General features: G+C 35.4%; 2 protein-coding genes and 1 long non-coding RNA gene across 4 annotated transcripts; 1 reads left to right on the top strand and 2 right to left on the bottom strand.

Moving 5' to 3' along the window:
* The first annotated feature begins 436 nt into the window (after positions 1-436).
* Positions 437-2,514, top strand: LOC126715432 (uncharacterized). The gene is made up of 2 exons (XR_007651862.1): positions 437-1,696; positions 1,773-2,514. It is a non-coding gene; the product is annotated as an uncharacterized LOC126715432 (long non-coding RNA).
* A 585-nt stretch (positions 2,515-3,099) lies between these two features.
* On the bottom strand, positions 3,100-6,233 carry LOC126715431 (actin-related protein 6). The gene is made up of 8 exons (XM_050416026.1): positions 5,329-6,233; positions 4,683-4,905; positions 4,551-4,614; positions 4,305-4,389; positions 4,125-4,175; positions 3,968-4,030; positions 3,737-3,884; positions 3,100-3,654 (listed from the first exon to the last, which is right to left on the bottom strand). The coding sequence occupies exons 1-7, from the start codon at positions 6,063-6,065 to the stop codon at positions 3,755-3,757; spliced, it is 1,353 nt and encodes a 450-aa protein (XP_050271983.1). The 5' UTR covers positions 6,066-6,233; the 3' UTR covers positions 3,100-3,654; positions 3,737-3,754.
* A 3,652-nt stretch (positions 6,234-9,885) lies between these two features.
* LOC126715433 (putative clathrin assembly protein At2g25430) lies at positions 9,886-12,395 on the bottom strand. 2 transcript variants are annotated; one of them, XM_050416029.1, is made up of 2 exons: positions 12,094-12,395; positions 9,886-12,031 (listed from the first exon to the last, which is right to left on the bottom strand). In XM_050416029.1, the coding sequence occupies exon 2, from the start codon at positions 12,015-12,017 to the stop codon at positions 10,149-10,151; it is 1,869 nt and encodes a 622-aa protein (XP_050271986.1). In that variant the 5' UTR covers positions 12,018-12,031; positions 12,094-12,395; the 3' UTR covers positions 9,886-10,148. The 2 variants fall into 2 exon arrangements, with proteins under 2 accessions (XP_050271986.1, XP_050271985.1); XM_050416028.1 differs by having other exon boundaries at positions 9,886-12,047.
* Positions 12,396-19,860: the final 7,465 nt, after the last annotated feature.

Here is a 19,860-nt window from a genome sequence, read left to right on the forward strand (position 1 = left end):
TTGATTTATCTATTTTGCTGCTCTTCCTCTTCTGTGAGATTGTGACTTAAACTGCCATAGCTGCCAAGTGTAACTGTGAAACATAATTGGTAACTGCGTGGATTGTGTTTACAATGTTTGGCAATATTTGTGAACATTCTAACTGAAATGTGTAAGAAAACTAATGATAAAATTACAATGAATATGATGCAAACCTAGAAAAGAAAGGCTAGCTGATATTTTTCATGTGATCTACAATTTTGGCAATTAGGGGAATTTTTAGTTGTTCAACATTTAAATTTAGATTATTTTTAGTATTAAAGGTGTGTGGTGGTACTGTTTATGAAAAATTATTAATGAAAAGAATTGATAAGTATGACTTGTTATGTTGAACTTTGTACCAAGTTTATGAGTAAATGTCCTATAAATATAGTTGAACTTTGTACCAAGCTTAGGAGCAGTTGATTATGATTGCCAGCATGACACTGAAGAATGGTGTCAAAGTATGAAAAAGATGGATCAGAAAATGAAGCGTGCTTGTAAGAAGATTCCTGCAACTAGTGACTAGGAATGGACTTTTCATAATTTGGGAATGGGACTTTAGATTACAAGGACAAGGCTATTGTTTCAGACAATTTTTGCACATTCAAAAGTTGTCAATATGGTATGCTTGATTTTTGCTGCACTGATTGTCGCATAATCTCTTATGCAGCTACAAGATGCTGGATAGATGCTGCTACTTTAGTTGCTACAATCTGATTATTCAAGGTTTCTCTATCTCTCTCTCTCTCTCTTCTGGAACTTATTCTTATCATGTCTCTAATTTTAATCTTGGGTGTTTATCTCAACGCTCCCATCCCCTGTGCACAGGGAAAACCCAAAATCAACTCAGCAGTGCAGTTTATACATCAAATATTTCATCATGTATACAGGAGTTTTAATTGATTCTTGCCTTTGTATCAATAAAGAAGGCTTATTTTTCTGAATTATTTTGTGCTTTATGGTGTAATCTAGTAATCTCAACCATTTTCTACGTTCCTCATCTGATTAGTGTTTCTGGGGTAGACAAACAACTAATAATCACCTAGAGAATTGCTTTACCCTTGATTGCATTTGCCTTTCACTATATTTATGTGTGAGCATGTCCTGATATGTGACCAACAAAGTTTTATAGATGACCTAGCAATGTGGATCTTGCCTAAACAGGTTGTATATGGTTTCATGAAATCATTATCGTAAATAAATATTAGTTAAAAGCATAAGTGAAGATCTGCAATGGTGAATATAGCACAATCATCTTTTCACTTTGGAAATCATGTTTTGAAGTAATCCCATTTTTAATATTTCCCCTAAGACTGATGTTAATATGATTAATTACGAAAGGACACGGACTAACAGCTTGTTCATTACATTTAAACACCCAAATACTTATGCTCTGCCAAAGAAATAATTTGTACAGTAGAACCAAGGGATTTTGCCCTTCCCTTGCTGGAATGCTGTACCAATTTCTGATAGCATTTTAGTTTTTATAAATTTGTTCTCCTTGCAACATGAACTTCTATTTATGTTAAAAAAAAATTAATTCTAGTTTAATCTTTTAAATTGAGAAGATATTTTGAAAGCCTTGTATGCTCCTGTGATATTATGTTTTGTGTTTACCCATGGTGTTACAAAGGTCGGCTGAGCATGCTCTTCCCGCGGAACATAACATTTGGAGGTATATATCTCCTGACTCTCCTTAACATGATATTCTTTCTTCTGATTTGTTCTGAGCTTAACATGGCCAATTGCAGGGCTTTGATTCTGTATGTTGGAGCTGGTGCACTTCAAGAGGCATTAGCATCACTTCATAGGGCACAACAACCAGACACAGCGGCCATGTTCTTCCTTGCTTGTCATGAAAAGCATGCAGAAATAGTTGCTGATTTAGGAGATTTAGATGATGAATCTAGTTCTTCTGTGAAGGATTAGCTGTGTAACTTGCTTGGGTTGGACCCATAGAATGAAGATGTAATTGCAGTAGATGAATGTTATGGGCAATATCAAAGAAAATTGCCTCTGTGCATGGACTCAACCATTCTCTGACTGAAATTACTGGGCTCAGTCATATCATATGCAAGTGTTTTTACAGTGAAAATTGGCAAATATCTTCTGGATTCATTATCAAAAGATGACTGAGTAATATAATAGGCAGTTGGTAGTGGATGATCTTGAGCGGCTCGAGAGAAGGGATTTACCAGTCCGCATAAACACGGAATTGGATTGGATGACGAAAATTTAGTTTACTGGTTTTTGGCAAAGTTGCCTGTAGATAAACATTACAGGAAGGTTGATTATAGTGTTGTAACTAATGTAGAAAATTTTGTCAGCAAGAACATTCACATGCACCATATAATTGGTAGGAATGATATCAGTTCTTAGAGAAAGAATCAATGTTATTCCTTGATTTTGTACAACACTACATTAAATCATATTCTTATTTGTTGTCACCTCCTTCTGGCAGTTTTGCAAAGATGATATCTGGAGTTCTGGACTTGTCTTATTCTGTAACGCTATATTTGGAGTTTATGGTTGGTTGATTTAGATTCATTGTTTTCTCCTTATTTCTCTTTTTTTTTTTTTTTTTTCCTCGAGTGCTTGATTGCCGTTTTAAACTCCCATTTATTACATCATTTACCTTTATCTTCCTCTTTTTTTTCTTTTTCTTTTTTGTGGAGAATCAACCTTTATCTTCATTATAACTCGGCCCTTTTCTCAATTCTCAATTCAACCGTTCACTTCTTTTCTTCAATTAAACCGTTACCACAGGACTCTCCAACTCACATTCTCCTCAACTGAACTTTAGCTATCAAAGTATCACCATTATTCGCACCTATTCAATCGCATTGTGCATTTCAGCATCCAGTGCAGGGCCTTCCTTTCTCCTTCCAATCTTGAGATTGGCAACAAAATGAAAACATAGCCTACATAGGTTTTGTCTTTAAAAGACATCGATGGCAACAAATGGATCAGCCTCTCTATTTGCAAAATACCAAGACATGGAATTCAATTAATAGGGTAAGATTTCCGTATGTGTCCAGGTTATAACAGGATTAGAAAACATGGGAATAACACTGGATGGCACAAAATAGATGCATCTTATAATTACAGCAAACAGCACGAATGAATAATTGTCATGCAAATAATTGGAGACAATAAATTAGGTCAAATGAACATTTTTAGAATGCAAGGCTTTTGATTTGAGAAATTGTAATGTATGAACTGCAGCAAGCCCAAATTTGACGCCAGACTCAGAACATAAAGGAGCACACTGCAAACCAGGATTTGATTCACCATCTCTAGATCTCTTCCTAATCAAAAATAGGAATATGCAAGAGCATGGATCCAGCATTGACAACCTGCACTTTCTTCTTGAATAGAGAAAGTTCTGCACAAAAGCTATGGCTAGCTCAGGACTTGAATGTATTGGACTAACTTCTTTATCGGTGGGATAGCAACCCAAGGGCATCCTTTGGCTGAAAGATCCAAGAAGCCAGAATGCTGCCCATCACCATATCATGCCAATGAATAGAACAACCTCATTCGGGTTGCTGACTTACACCTTTCTTTGATGCAGCAATAACAAGAATAGCTGATAAGTGGAGTGCATTTTCCCATCATTCACTTGCCAAGAAGCTATAGGAAAATCGACAAAAATTCAAAGCCTGACAAAATTTTGGAATTTCAAAATTTGAAGATACAAAATTCCATCTCTAACCTTCAAGATTTCAAATATTCAATGGAAGAATCTCCTCCGACACCTAGCAGATCCAAGCTCCTCATACTCAGCTTTAGTGACACACATCGCTTCAAAATCAGGACTAGATGCCAACAGCGACCCCCCTCTCCAGACACCTAGTATGGGACTGAACAAGAAGTGCAAGTTTTAAGCCAACAGGATGCAATAGAATCTTCATAATGAAACAGTATATTTTAGAGGGAAATTTACTCTTCTTGAGTTGTTATGTTCACTTGATAGTCATCAGCGACAAGAGGCCGGAGCTCCCTCTCTCTGCAATTTTTCAAATCAATACAAACTAAAGTCTGGATGATGCTTAAAATAAGTAATTCTGAATATAAATAACAGCAGAATGATTAGAAGTTACAGTCTCTCAGCAAATCGAGGAAATAACGTGCATCCACCAGTCAAAATAATGCTGCCGAAAAAAAAGATTCAAACACAGAAATTGGTATTGGAAAATGAAACAGGAAAAAGGTAAGACTGTAAGAGTAATATTGAGATATTTAACATGCTAAATATAAACTCCAAGATTTTGTAAAAACACCTTTCATAGAGTACAGGGTGAAGATGAGGATGGCAAGCATTGATAGCTCGAACAATGCACTCTGCTAGTCCAGCTTGGTTCATTCCTGCAGAACCAGGTTCAAGTCAGCAATTTGTAGCACTACATTTTCGTCAAAAAGACCAGGCAAACCCCAAATGCCTTAAAATATATATATATATATATATATATGTATATATATATATATATATTACTTTACAATTATAAAAAATAGAATATGAAACACACCTAGATCTGCAGGACGAAAGAGCATCTCGGGGACAAGGAACCGCTCATTTGTCAAGTCAAACTCCTGCACAAAATAAAATTCAGTAAAAAAAAACTGAAAGTTCACTTCTCTCCAAGGAAAATAATACTAACATTTTTTGAGAAATCAACTTCTCTCTTCCGGTTCTCACTCCTCTCTGTAACTTCAATTTGATCCATTTCCTTCTTATTAGCCTCTAATTGTGAAGGTGTGTCCCCGTGTGTCACAGACAAGTATCTTTTTGCTTGTTCCGGGTCCTTAACAAAGCCCTTGGTGTGAGTTACTCCATCTGGAAGCACATACGTGCACCTGTACAAATTGTCTCTCCCAGTCTTCCTATAATAAACATAGTAATCAAACACTTAAAGGGCTGTAAATCAAATAAGTTGAACTCAAACATAATACCATGTTCGTGAATAGACTCGTGAGTATGTAACTCAATTTAAATATTATAAGTCTATATGTATACTGTATAACAATATATACTTAAAAATGAGCGAGTCATATGATATCAAATTATTATTTGTAATTTATTAATAATAAAAATTTTATGTTTTTTTAATCATATAATATTGATTAATCTTTTTTTTTTTTTTTAATTCATCAAGGAAAGTCATTCTACCAAATTAACTCAAACAACATAATCAACTATAATTCAGCATAAAATTTTAGTCCTATGAGTAAGCTCAAGCAATGTAAATGAACTAAGCTAATTTGATTATAAGCTCGAATTAAAAAAAAGAAAAAAAAGAAGCAAACCTTGCGATGTGGAGGTCACGTGGGACATCGAGGGAGACAAAGCAGAGGTTTTCTTTAACGTCGTCGATCAAGAAAGTCTCGTCCATAACATTAACAGCCCTGTAAGACACGAGCTCTTTAAGGTAATTAGTGAGGGCTTTACCACCGAGGTCGATTCGTTTCACGGCGTAGTTGAGCGTGAAGTTTTGGAACACAGGTGCGGCGTGAGTGAAGGAGAAGCCACAGTCGACAACGAGGCTACATTGGGCCCTGGAGACGAGCCGGCCCGTGGGCCCAGATCGACTGGCCTCGTAGAGATGGGCCAAGGAAGGGGAGTCGGCCACGTAGAGGGACTTGAAGTTGAAGTCTTCGAAGACGATTTCGTCGGTGGCGCGTTGGATGGAGGGGAGAGTGAAGAGGGGTTCGGTCAAGAGGAGGGAGGAGTGAGAAGGGGTGACGCGGAGGAGTGTGGTGAAGAGGTGGGCCCATATGTCGCGTTGCAGGTCTGGGTTTATTAGGTAGCCACGGTCGAGTGGGCGGCGGACGGCGGCGGATGTGAGGTCCAGGGGGTCGGAGTTGGGGTTGGTGGTGGCGGGTGGAGGGGTGATCCATTTTTTGGAGGAGATGGGGCGGAGGAGGCAGTTGGGGAGGACGGTGGAGGGGTTGCGTTCGCCGCCTAGTCCGGCTTTTATGAGGCCGCCGCCGTTGTCGAGGACTACCACGTTTGAGAAGTCCGGGTAGGAGAAAGACGACGACATTTTGCAATTTGATGAGGAGAATGGGTTTTTTTTTTTTTTTGCTTTTTTGTTGTGTTACTTCTGGGGTTTATGTGTGGGGTTGAGTATGGTTTAGTGTGCGGTGTTAGAGTAGTTTAGTTGGTAAAATGGTAAGAAACTTCGCCTGATCAAACAAAAGAGGATTTTTCATGAATTAGGTAGGTTGCAAAAGTGAGAAGTGGGTTGAGCGAAAATGAAAGATAATTTATTTTCTATCTTTTTGCTGAAAATTTGTCTTATTTGAACACAAATTTGTCTTTTTTGTTAGAATAGAGAAATAAAAGAAGAAAATACTATTAAAAAAAAGAAGAAAAGAATACAAAATGTATTTTAAAGATTTTTTAAAAAAATTTATCTATATTATTAATAAAGAGATTCTTCTTTTTGAATTGAATTTTTATGTAGTTTAGAAATACCGATAAATCTTACATTTAACAAAAAAAAAAAAAATTTGAGGACAATCTGATAAAAAAATAAAGAAATGATATGTTCACAACATTTTTACAACGAATCATAAGTGGTAAATTGTTACTGGTTGTTATTGTTGGGGCAAAAAAGTAATTTTAGTGTTAAGTTCAAATTTGAACTAATAACAACTAACCACCTATGATTTGTTGTGAAAATATTGTAAAAATATTGTGAATGTAGCATCACTCAAAAATATATCTCCAACTCCACTTAAAATGCCTACAAAATATGGTACTCTCCTAATAATTTATGTCTTCAAAACAAATTTATCCAAATTAAAGATAAATAAATAAAGGAAATTATGACACTAGGAAAAAAAAATTGTCAAAGCGCGTGAGGCTAGTTTATTATAAGGAAGTGGTAATGTTATCAAATTGTGAAAAAATTGGTGGAAAATATTTTACATAATTTGCCTAGTTTATTAAAATCAATTAATATTAAGCATGAATAATTACACTTTCCTCCCTTCAGGTTTAAAGGAATGACACTCTATCTCAAACCTAAAAATAAAAAAAAAAATTAAATAAAAAATAAAAAACTCCTCCATTGAGATTTGAAGAAATTAACACACTCTTTCTTTTGTTTATATTAGTAATGAAATATTCTAAATTTTTATAAGAATCATTTTACAAAAGTTTAGTCATGTTTAGTAAATGAATAACCGTAAATTCATAATAAAAATGTAAAATTTATGAAGCACCAAAACACTTGCAACAGGGAAGGAAAATGCTAAAACCACATAATTTTACACAACTTTGTTCACAACTCGCATTGGTCAATGAAAAATTTCCCCATAACCAGTTGAAAAAAGAAAAATAATATTGTGGGGGCCGTTCGATCAATAGGCCCATTAGGTCAGGATTGTTGGGCCTGTGGCCCGTCCGAGGATGCGTATCCGTCCGAAGAGGCCAAGTCCAGTCATAAGGTAATTACTGAAAGGGGTGGTAGTCAATATCACGAGGGTGAGGTGCTGTATTCGTCTGAGGACGCCATACTCCTCGGCACTGTGCGTCTGAAAACGAACAGGGCGCAGTCTGTGGCAGCCGGGCCTCAAAATTACATCACCAATGCTGATAAGATCGCAGACCAAGGGTAAAAGGGAAAAGATAGACAAATATCTATAACCACAGCTGCTTCCGCATTAATGACTTCTCAACCAACTCTCTGGCCGCATTAATGTGGAGGTGATACCTAAACAGTAAGGAGGCAGCCTTACAGCTGCCCATAGGAAGTTCCAGGAGATGCTGGATGGGACAGAAAAAAATCCTCCGAACCCAACCTACACGTGTGCGGTGAGGATGGAAGGCAAAGGGTGGTATATAAACTGAAAGAAGAACATACGAGAGAGGGATCGGAACAGAAAAAGAAAAGAGAGAAAAGCACAGAAAAAAGAAGAGGAGCAAAAGGAGAGAAAAAGAATTGTATTGATCACAAAAGAAAACGATCGTTGTACCAACTTGAGACCTTTAATATACGTGAGAGTGAATCTTTTTAAGAAACCACAGTTAACCTAGTTCTTTACACCCACGCTCTACAAATCATATTGTTTGGGTCTTTTTACGTGCGAACCCAACACTGTTACGGTTCGTTACGAATCGTGTCCTTACAAATATAATAAGCAAAATCTTCTTAATATTTTAAAATACACTTTAATAAAAAATTTAAAACAATTAATTTTAATTATGAAATAAGATAATTTTGGAAATTTGCCCTTAAGCAAAGGGCAAATAGTACATAACATTTTTAATATTTTGATATAAGATAGAAATTCTACTCTAGTCTAATCTAAGTGTATATGTGTGTGAAACTCTCTCTTAGAGACTTGAACTCCGGCCCTTGCCTCTTCACCCCACAAACACTTATACTTGTGGAATGACCATCAAACTAAAGATGCGTGGTGGTTTAACTAAATTTAACAAAATTTGGATAATTGAATGTCAAGGGGAAAACTTTTCCCTTTAAGTTTGGGATGAAGTATTATTTCCTCAAATTTCAAGGAATGGGAGTGTAATTATCACGAGGATTATCAATCTATTCTTTCATCTTATTTCTTCACCATTGTTTACATGTTTGTTTTTCCCACTCACTTTTTTTTTTTCCTTTTCTACCAATTAAAGTCGTAACGTGGAGTTTTAGACTTGAAAATAAATTCTATATGGACGTGGTGTAAAACCCATGTTTTACTCTTTTAATCCTAACATGTCACATCATCTTATCACATATTTAAGAATAAACACAATCACACTCAATCAATTCTAATACCCATATATAAATCCAACCAAATTGGAAATTTATTGAAATATTATTAGGTGTGGTAAGATGTACTGAATTTTAAGTAAAATGCTGACGTAATAATCACTTATTGGATAGTGTAAAACATGGGTTTTACACTCCATCCTTATAGAATTTAATCTCTTTAGACTTTACCTAATAAAAAAAGCAAAGTTTTGTTTGTCATAATAAGTTGATAGATTTTCTATGCTAATCTTGGAAAACAATTGCCGAAAATGAGAATAATACGTCGATTAAATTGGATTTTGTTGTTTCCTAAAAAACTTCATCTGAACTGTCATTGGTGATAAAACACTGAACGGCAATATATCTAGAATTTATAGGTTCGAATTTATAGGATCAAGAATTTTTCTTTTTATAAGATAAGAACTGCTGATCAAATGGGTTTAATATTTTATTTAAAAGATAACACGGTTCAATCCTAATATAACTATTATTATCTATACTATGCGGGAAAAGGCAAACCTAACATGAGAAAAGTAATTGCAAAACCCAAACCTAGTAGTTTAGTCAAAACCCAGAAACTGAAATTGAAACTCCATATTAAAATAAAGTTTTCGGTGCAAACCAATGTAGCCTGTAACCTTCGGATATTACCAAAACAGTTGGCTGCATATCGAGATGGTCATAACTAAAACAACGAACCATCATCAAACAAAAAGTAATCAAGACATGGTCAGAAACCACCCATCAAGGTCCCGCCCATATCAATATCATGCCAATTCATTTCAAATTCAACGCTTGAATATTCATGATCATGTGAAACCTATATGTGAAACCTAATGCAGAGATGAACGGGTCTGACCAAAACCGATTTGAATAAGTCATATAGATGTAATTGGACTGTGATGTGGTCAAAACAGGCCAGAGGAGCTCAGTCAAGAAAAGGGAACGACCTGACCTATTGCTACTCCTAGTCATAGCCGCCATATCTCAAAGAGCCAAGCTTCAGATTTTCTGTTTTAAATTCTAATCACAGGTCCAGCATACAGAAAGAGTTCAATGAAATTAAAGAGTGTGAATGAAAACATAGGAAGGTCAATTGCAAAGCGAAAAGGAACATAATATTTTATGGCTTCATTCAAAGCTGTCTTAGAATTACATTGCACAAAGAGACTAATAATAAACGCTTCATTACATTGTATGTACTCTGTTATTCCAAAACCACGTATGTCTTTAAGTAAAGAAATAAACCACAATGGCAAACAATGAACATACAAAATCTTCCAAAAAGAGTGGAAGTAAGATAGTAGTATAATCTGCATCATGGGAGGAACACAAGCCCTTTTTCAATTAAGACCCATTTCAATAGGGTCCATGGTAGTACCCTCCTGGCTGTGGCATGCCATAAGGCATCATTGGTTGAGGACTTGGGCCATAGTAGCCAGAGGCAGCAGCAATCTTAGCCAAACCCACTTGGCCTTGCATCCCATTGCTTCCATACTGCTGCCAGAGCTGCTGTTCTTGGACAAGCAAGTGCTGCTTTTTCTCCATATCTGCTATTTGCACGTATGAAGGAGGCGGCACTGTAAGTGATGCAGCAAAAGGGTCCTGGTGCCCTACCGCCTGAACTGTCCCATCTGGAGCAGGCAGAGCTAGCACTGGTGTAGCACTCTTGCCTGGCCCAGGCAATGCCACACTACTTGCACTTCCTCCACTCAATTGAGTAGTGCTCACATGCTGCCTCACTGCCCCCTGATCATACATTCCATTCAACAACAATGGATCCAACCCACCCCCCAATGCAGCTTTCTGATTCGACAGATTGCTAGCTGTTTCCACCAATGCCAACTCCCAATCTGCTTTGCCACTCTCAGCAGCAGGTGTCTGCCAAGCTGAAGTCACCTCAGGCTCTCCATTAGATGGGAAAGCTTCCCACGAACCATTAGTATTCCCTTTTGGTGGTCCAGAGAACAATGCCAAAGCTAATTTGTTGCCTTGTTCATCAGCTGAAACACCATCTTCCTTTAAATTCACCAAGTCCTCGGTCACCTGCTGAGGCTGAGGCTGTGGCTTAGGCTTCGGTTCAGGTGGTGGTGGTGGAGGGGTATAATTCTCTGGCGGAGGAAGAGCCTTTATCTCATTCATATTCTGCTCCACCACTACCTCCTCATCCTTCGCAGCCACTTTCTCCCCTCTACTCTCAACGCTCTTTGGCTTGTTTGTCATATTCCTCAAGAACCCTTCAAGGGTTCCCAAAAGCTTATCAGTAATCCTCTGGACTTCAGGATACTCAGAAGAGCGCGCAATCCCCATTTCTTTACACCAACCATAAAACCCCACAAGCTCATCAATCATCTTAGCCGCACTAACATAAGATTCAAAAGCCTTAACACAAACCTCATACTCCATGTCCAGAAACCTATCCAACAACAACCCCAATGCCTCACATATCTCCACATAAACCCCAAAACTCTCCCTGATAACAGTATAAAGCGCCACAAGCACCAATCTACTACTCTTAGCCGCACCGGTTGGCCTACAAGCCAATATCCTATCAAGAATCCTTAACAATTGATTCAATTTCCCCAAAACCTTCTCGGGCTGCATTTCCCTCATCGGTGTCTCTCTCCTCTTCTCTTTCCCAACCGATTCACTCACATCCCCATAAGACCTCGTCCGCCTACCCATCCCCATTCCATTATTATTATCATCAAACTCATCCTTATACCTATCATTCTTATTATCCTCACCTTTCATTTTCTTCTCATACACCACACTCTCGACCTTCTCATCCAAAAACACAGCATAAAGCCTCACGAAACTCGAATGTTCCCACGAATTCGAATGCGCCTCGTCTCTGAAATCCGACATATTCAAGACCCTCATGCCCCTCCGAGTCGCGTACACGATCTCATCCTCAAACGAAGGGTGCCCATCGACTAAAACCCGATGCACAAGCATCAGAGACTTGAGCGCCACAATCCAATCCCGGGTTTTGCTCAAACGCCTCGATATCGTCACCACACACGCACTCACATAACCCCGCGAATACGTGGTCAGATTGATGATCTCTCTGATGTGCTTCTCCTCAGCTGGTTCGTCATCGTGGGACGTTGCTTTTACGACCAAAACTTCGAGGTCTGGGGCTATATTGCCAGCCACTTTCGCTATGCTTATACTCGTTTGGTCTTTCACCGCCCCGATCGCCTTTCGGATCGTACTGGGTGCCATTGCTACTCTGAATCCTACAAGAAAGCACAACTGGGTTTTGAAGATTTCAAGATTTGGGAACTGGGATCGAGCTTACCTCGGATCTGTGGAGAAAAATGAGAGATCTGTGGACTTGGGGTCAACACAGGTGATCGGAGGAGGAGAGTGTACGATCGGAGAAGTGGATGCGAAGTACTGGATCAAAGTATAGAGGTGCTGTTGGTAGCGAAAGAGCCGAAGAAGAGTCTCTTCGAGTCTACAGGACTCTATCTCTCTATCTGTGTCTGCGTGTGTGGGTAAGCGTTATCGAAAGTGTAAAGCGGGCAAAGATTTTTAAGAAAAGCGCGTAATTGACGAGGTATTCTATACTCATTTTGGGTTAACAATACCCCGCGCACCGCGGTATTCACATAACAAATATAAATGCATGTAGGGGTGTAGAGGTTATTGTTGAGATTTTAGTTTTTAAGATGAAGTTTTACATATATATATATATATATATATACTTTCTATATTAGATTAAAGTAAAAATTTTATTTTGTATAAAAAATAAATAAATAAAATTTAAGAATGGACCTGGAAAACTTTTCAAAAAAAAAAAAAAAAAAGAATTGACCTGGAAAACATTTTTAGCATAAAAAATTTTTAGGTAATATATTATTATTGGCAGGTTACTAGAAAACCAAAAAAGTAATTTTACAATAAATCATGGATTTAAATTAGATAAGATACGCGTAACAACATAACATCTGTAATTTAACAGCTATAATTTATTACGAGAGTGTTATGAAAATGAAAATGTAGTAAACTTTATCTTTATGAGACGACGTCGTGCGGGGATTTTCATTTTTGAATTGAATGCGAGGCACGCACGCGTTACGTGTCATAATAAATTGTATCTCTTTCTTTGAGTACCGACCAGTTGGTTCTTAATTTTTGTTGCAAATGCCACTAATCAAATGGGATCTGACTCACCTGAGTTGTTACTTACGACTGTTTTTTTGTGTTTTCTTAAAAGGCGTTAAAAATTGTGGAGGAAGATTTTTTGCTTATCAACTCTTTTTGAAACTTTTCTTTTTCATCTTTGGTTTGATGAGCAATTTACTTTTTATGTTTTTCACTTTTTTTTAGGGGAAATTATATTATTGGTTCCTGAAGTTTATTTTGTGTGCACAGTTGGTCCCCTTAAATTTGAAGCGAGCATAATTGATCCTTTAAGTTTTAAAACTGAGTTGTCTTAATCTATTTACTAATTGCCGTTAATAGTGTTACTTATGTGACTAACGGAACAATGATTAAATATTGTTTTTAATGATATGCCATGTTTTTAATTAAAAATTATAGTTTCCACACTAGAAACAATGAGGGCGTTTGGGCTGGGCGTTTTCTGTGTCCGCGTTTGATCAGTTCACGTTTTCTCTTTTCTTTTTTTTTTTGCCTGCATTTGTTGACTTTTGGGAGACAAAATTCACTGTTCATGTATTAAAAAATATTAAAAATGGGTCCACAGTACTATTTACATATTTAAAAATTATTTTGCTACAGTGTTTTCAGTTTTCAGTTTCAGCAACAATAACCTCAATCCAAACGGACCCAATATTCACAACCCGCTCCCAACCAAATTATAAAAATCTAAAAAAAAAAAAAGAAGTAATTTCTACCCTAGCCACCGCCCCTTGCTCATGATTGGACTATTTTGTTTTAGCTAGGCAGTAGTAGCCATTTCTAAATAGCTGTATTGAGATGACAGCATCTCACATCAACAAAAACGTCAGACCAATGTTGCTGTGAATGTGTTATTGCATGAGCTTCCTATGGCATCAAACTATCTTTGGTACCTTAACTATTCAGCATCAACCACAAGCAAATAACTTGGGTAACCTCTGAGCATACATGGCCCAGTAAGCCCAACTGTAAACAGAACCAAAACCTTGAAGCAGTGTCATATCATATAAGGCATTAGATTGTGATACTGGTCCAAACACATGAGATAGTAGACTGACCAAAAAAGAACGTTAATCCATGAATAAAAACACTTCGATGTATTCCTTCACATCACAATGTTTATTTAGCGTGCAAGAGAAGCAGGGACGTGAATGGCTGTAGTCGGTGGCAGCTAGGGCTTGGGCTGTTGCCGGCGGTGGCTAAGGCTTTGGTCTCCACCAGCAGCGAGTCCGTGCTTGGATTTCTTTACTCTCTCCCCTTCTCTCTCTCGTGGGTGGGTTTGTGATTTTTTTTTTTTTTGAAGCAATGGGTTTGTGAATCAGTTGCAAATACTGGTTTTTATTTGTTACTGGTTTGTGAATTTCTTATGTGTAAATTTATTTTGTAATTTTTAATAATAAAAAAAAGTTATATCATTAAAAAAAAAAATGTCAAATCATTGTTCTGTAGCCATGTAAGTAATACCACTAACGGCAGTTAGTAAAAAGACTAATATAATTCAGTTTTAAAACTTGAGGGACTAATTGTACTCACATTAAACTTAAAAAACCAATTGCGCACATAGGATAAACTTGAGGGACCAATATTGTAGTTTTGCCCTTTTTTTAATCAGATTGTGAAGGTTTGGCTAGACATAAAAGCTAAATCTTTCCTTCATGTTTAAGTTTTTTTAGTGGGATTCTAGCGTCTTCATCAAATGATTTCAATTTCTTTTTTCAAAAAAGAGTTTCAACTTTTTTAATAGAAAATTCAGCCACCATATAGTTCATAACTACAGTTTTATCTTCCAAATTATGATTAATCTTTTTTTTCAAAGAGCTAACATTTATAACCAATAGCATTCTATTTTGTAAAATAATAAGATTTGAGAGTTGAAAGTATGAACCCAAAAAAAAAAATTTGTGTATATTCTGATGGTAGCATTCAATTTTGGAAATAGTTGACTGTTGCCTTTATATTTTTGCAGTGTCATTATGGACATAAATTGTGTTCTACTTGTAAAACAAGGGTAAAAGACTGATGCCCCACTTGTAGACAAGAGCTTGGAGATGGGAAGGCACCCCTAGAAGCATCCGAGATAGCCATAGGAAGTTAGAGACAGCCATGTGCGTAATGTTTGCAGTTAAGGTATAACCATAATCATGTGTCAAATGGACCCTAAACTTTCCTCCATTTTGTTACTGTATTGAACTGCATATTCCTTAAAGATTGATTGAAATTGTGACAAGTTTGAGAAAATTCCAACTTGATATTCCTTTCAAATTCCGGCTTGTTATTTTGTTGCATGCAACAAGCCGGAATTTTGCAGGAATAACAAGCTGGAATTGTTTGGGTGACAGGTTTTTTATAGTAGCGTTTGTAAAACTTATAGTAGCGTTTGTAAATGCATTTGCCATCTGGCCTAGAAAAAAAAAAGAAAAAAAAAAAAAAAAAAAAAAAACTATAGCCGCGTTTTTAAAACACAGCTATAGACAAATTCAAAAAATATTCAGGGGGTTATAGTCGCGTTTGAAACGCGGCTATAGACAAATTCAAAAAAATATTCAGGGGGGTATAATCGCGTTTGAAACGCGGCTATAGGTGGAAAATATAGCCACATTTAAAAAAACACGGCTATAATTGTCAAATGCAGCTAAAATATGTCTTTGAAGCTATCAACAAGTGACCTATAGCCACGTTTTTAAACGTGGCTATAGATGGCCCCTATAGCCACATTTAGAAAACGCAACTAGAGAATGTCCTATAGCCACGTTTATAGGAACGTGGCCATTGGTTCAATCCTATAGCCACATTTTAAACGCGGCTATAACTATCACCTATTGCCACGTTTTAAACGCAGTCATTGGTCCGATCCTATAGCCACGTTTCAAACTCGGCTATAGCTTTCACCTATAGCCACGTTTTAAACATGGCTGTCCTGGCGTATAGCCACATTTGAAAAAGTGCGGCCATAGACCCCTCAGGCCTATAGTCACGGGTTTTAGGCTAGGTTTGAAAACGCGGCCTAAAAAAACGCGGCTATAGGCCAAATCGTCCTATAGCCACGTTTTTAAGAGCTATAGCGCGTTTTCAAAACGCAGCCATAAGATCGTTTTTTTGTAATGACTTATATTTGTGGAGTAACCACCGCCTCCGCACCAAAGGTGCATGGTTTCTCACACAAATTCTTAAACTCTCTAAAATACCCATATTTTTTAGTTAAATAATTATAAATTTAAAAAACAAACTGATTAAAAGAGTAATTTTATTTTAAAAGTTCCTAAGTTTTAAGTTTTTTCTTCTCTTTCCAACCTAAATTACCACTTTTTATTTGAAATTCAAAATTTCAAACTTTTATTAACCCTCACATGGAAAAAGATCTTAAAAATTATGACACTACATCTATCTCACTTTTAAATATTACGACACTAAACCTAAAATTAAAAATTAAAAATAGTCTCATTGCACGTGCAAAGTGCGTGTGATGAGGTTAGTAAGACTATAAGAGCATTCTTATTTGCTTATGCAAAAAAGAAAATTTAAATGCATTTTGTCTCACCAAAAGCCACTTTATTATTCTATTCTACATAATCTCTAGTCTATATATCTCATTTTTTTTTTTTCTAATACTCCATTTAAAATAATATATATTTTTACACTTAACAAAGTTTGTGTGTGTTTAATGTTGGGAATAATACATAAAGTAATAAGGGAAGAATAAGGATAACACAAAAGACAAACAGAAAAAGATAACTTGGAGGTACAAAATTGTTATCCTTAAACAATATTTGCCCCCACACTTTTGTTGTTAAAGGGTTATCGCAAATTTGTCCCCCAGAGATAACCAAGTTGTTAGATTCTATAAATAGCAATTCTGGAGAATAACCACAAGATTTCTTGTGTTTCTCTCTAATTTACTATTTTTCAAGTGAATATAAGCCGCTATTTATACGCATAAGGTTATATTTCATCAAAAGACACTTATGAAGAGTTAAAATGTTTCATAAAATAGTTCACGAAACTTGAAACCTCTTCAAACTTTCTGAACTGTCACCATAAAATTCTGCAGAAAATTCAATTTTTCGAGTTTTGATCGATCGAGATCGGTTGAGAGTTCCTTTCGATCGATTGAATGCTCTTTTCGATCGATCGAATAGGAATCGAATAGCGATCAAATCATCTAGAAATTTTAGGATTATTTTCTCCATCATTTCGATTGATCGAGCAAAAGTTTCAACCAATCAAAAATACTGAATTTCGAATTTCACTTAGAAAATTGCAGAACTTGAATTTTCACTTTCTAAAATAATATTCTCCAAACTCAAACATTATTAATACAACTTATCCACGTATATACTTATATATACAACATTTAAGAGTGACATTGAAAGAATCAAAGAAAAAGAAAACGAAAAAAAAAATTAAAAAAAATGCTACAAAAAGGTATTATCTAAAAATAGATAATACAATGCATAAATTTTGCTACAAAAATGCGGACCGGAAGTAAGGCTCATTTTATTGTTTTTTATGAAAATTCTTATGTATTTTTCATTTCATCTGGAATTAAAGTATTAGATGAGAATGCTCTAACCAATGGGTTTCTATTTTGTCAAATAAAATTTTTTTGAGAGCTAAAAGTATGAAAAAAAATACCAATAAAAAATACTCAATTTTAAATATATACATAAAAAATATAATTGGAATCTATTCAGTATTAATAAAATGTAAATTAAAATAAAGATATAAAATATTTTTAAATACATCCTAACTTTTTTTTTTAGCGAAAATCAATAGTAAATTTTATTGTTCATAATCATGTTGTACAATTAGGAAAAGAACCTTTCAGACCAAACAGTATCTATTTTTTATCTTATGCAGCACTAGCAAGCACTAGAATAACTCTAATACATTACAAAGACACGCTAACAAAAAAAGTTGAAAGAAAACTTTCTCAAATTAGAATAATATCTTCAAGTATCCTTCCAAATGATACAAATGCTTTCCTCAGTGGGATTGCAAAGCACAAAAAAAAAATACATGTTTTCATTGTGATTGATGAGCCTAGATCGAAGCCTCTACCAATAGTAAAGCACTAGTGGTAGAAAGTTGTAGTCCCGTAGCTAAGCATGAATTTCTTGAGAAAATATCTTCAACATTAATATGCGATGTCGGCTTACGTTTAAAATTAGAGAGAGACGGTAACAGAAGAACTCAACTTAATCATTTATCTTAATGAAATTTGACTTTTTCTTTTTTAGATCTAAAAAGTAATCTACGATTAAATTTTTTAACTGCTAAACTTTTCAATATACAAAAACCCGCTGCACAAAATCATCTTCCATTATTTTTGCTAGACCGGTTTGTATTTTGGTTTTTTATTTTTTGCTATAAAAAGCTTACAAATTAATGTAAAAATCCATATTGCAGGTCATCTCTAGTACCATGCATCAGTTGGAAAAGTTTTCAATCTCCAGTTTAATAGCACATCAAAAGGCAAAGTAATAGACTTGCCCATTTATTGGCTCATCATGTGAAGGGCATTGAGGATTATGTAATATGGTTGAACGAAACTCCTAAGTTTATTTAGCTTATTTTAGCTCAAGACATAATTTGTTTTCGTAAGGATAATAGTCTTCCTAAAAGCATAGATTTTTTTTAAAAAATAATTGGTGACACATGGGTTTGTAGGGTGATATCCTAACATCACTTTTTATTTTTTATTTTATAAATCAAATAAAAATTAATTTATTATCTCATTTATTTAAAATATTCTTTTAGCTAAAACAAAGAAGGCTTAGGTACAATTTTTAGGACCAAAACTTTTAAAATCTTAAATATTCAACAAAGTTTTCCTTTCAAATAAATTAAGACAAGTTGAAGGGCCAAAATGGCCGAGTACTACTACTTGGCAAAATATATATGGATCTATAATTGTTTGCGAAATAATTAAGGATCTACCACTTTTTAAAACTTAAGTTTGTGAAACTCGAATTCCATAAAAAATAACAAAACGAATTTGAAGGCCATTTTTTCAAAGAACTCGAGTTTTACAAACTCGAGTTTATAAAATATGCTAAATTGCTAAATATTTCACAACAGTGATATATTGCTAAATATTTTACAAATAGTGGTATATAACAATTTTGGCCCAATTTTAAGTAACTAGGGTAAAATGAAAAAGGTAACAAAAGAAATACATTTCATAAAAAATTAATATTTTTTTTTAAAAAAAAGGATAGTTCCTTTAAATTTTTTTTTTTTTTTTTAAATCCCCATTTTGTGTACTTGGGAGAAAATGTATGTATGTGTAAGTGTTTACCAAACCGCATAAACCGCACAAACTGCAAAAACCACACCAAAACTGCTCGCAAAATGGTATAACCGCACCACACCGCAAGTAATAGTGCACCGCACCACATTGTGCAGTGCGGTTTGCGGTTTTATAATAAAAAAACTGCACAAACCGCACCGCACCGCACCCTCTCTATATATTAATATATTTATTTATTTTTAATATTAAATATATTATTAATAGTTTAATAACCTTAGTTTTCAAATAAAAAAAAAGTTTAATAACCATAGCAAGTGTGACTAGAAAAGCCAACCCAAAATAAAGAAAAATTAACTCAATAATTTAAAAATTAGCCCAAAAAAAGGGAAAAATTAGTTTTGGGTTGAGTAAGAAAAGCTCAAAATTTAAAAAATATACCGATTTCAAACCGCATCTTATACATAGTATCGCACATATAGCCGCAAAAATGAGGCGTGATGCGGTTATAGTTTTGGTTAAACTTTAAACCGCACCACATCACATATGTGACCGCAAAAACAAAGTGCAGTACAGTTATGATTTTAGTTAAACCGCACCGTAAAATACAATATTAAAAATGACTCAAAATCACACTGCACTACACCATGACCACCCCTACGTGTAACGTAA

This window comes from Quercus robur, chromosome 2, assembly GCF_932294415.1.
Source record: "Quercus robur chromosome 2, dhQueRobu3.1, whole genome shotgun sequence".
Lineage (NCBI taxonomy): Eukaryota > Viridiplantae > Streptophyta > Magnoliopsida > Fagales > Fagaceae > Quercus > Quercus robur.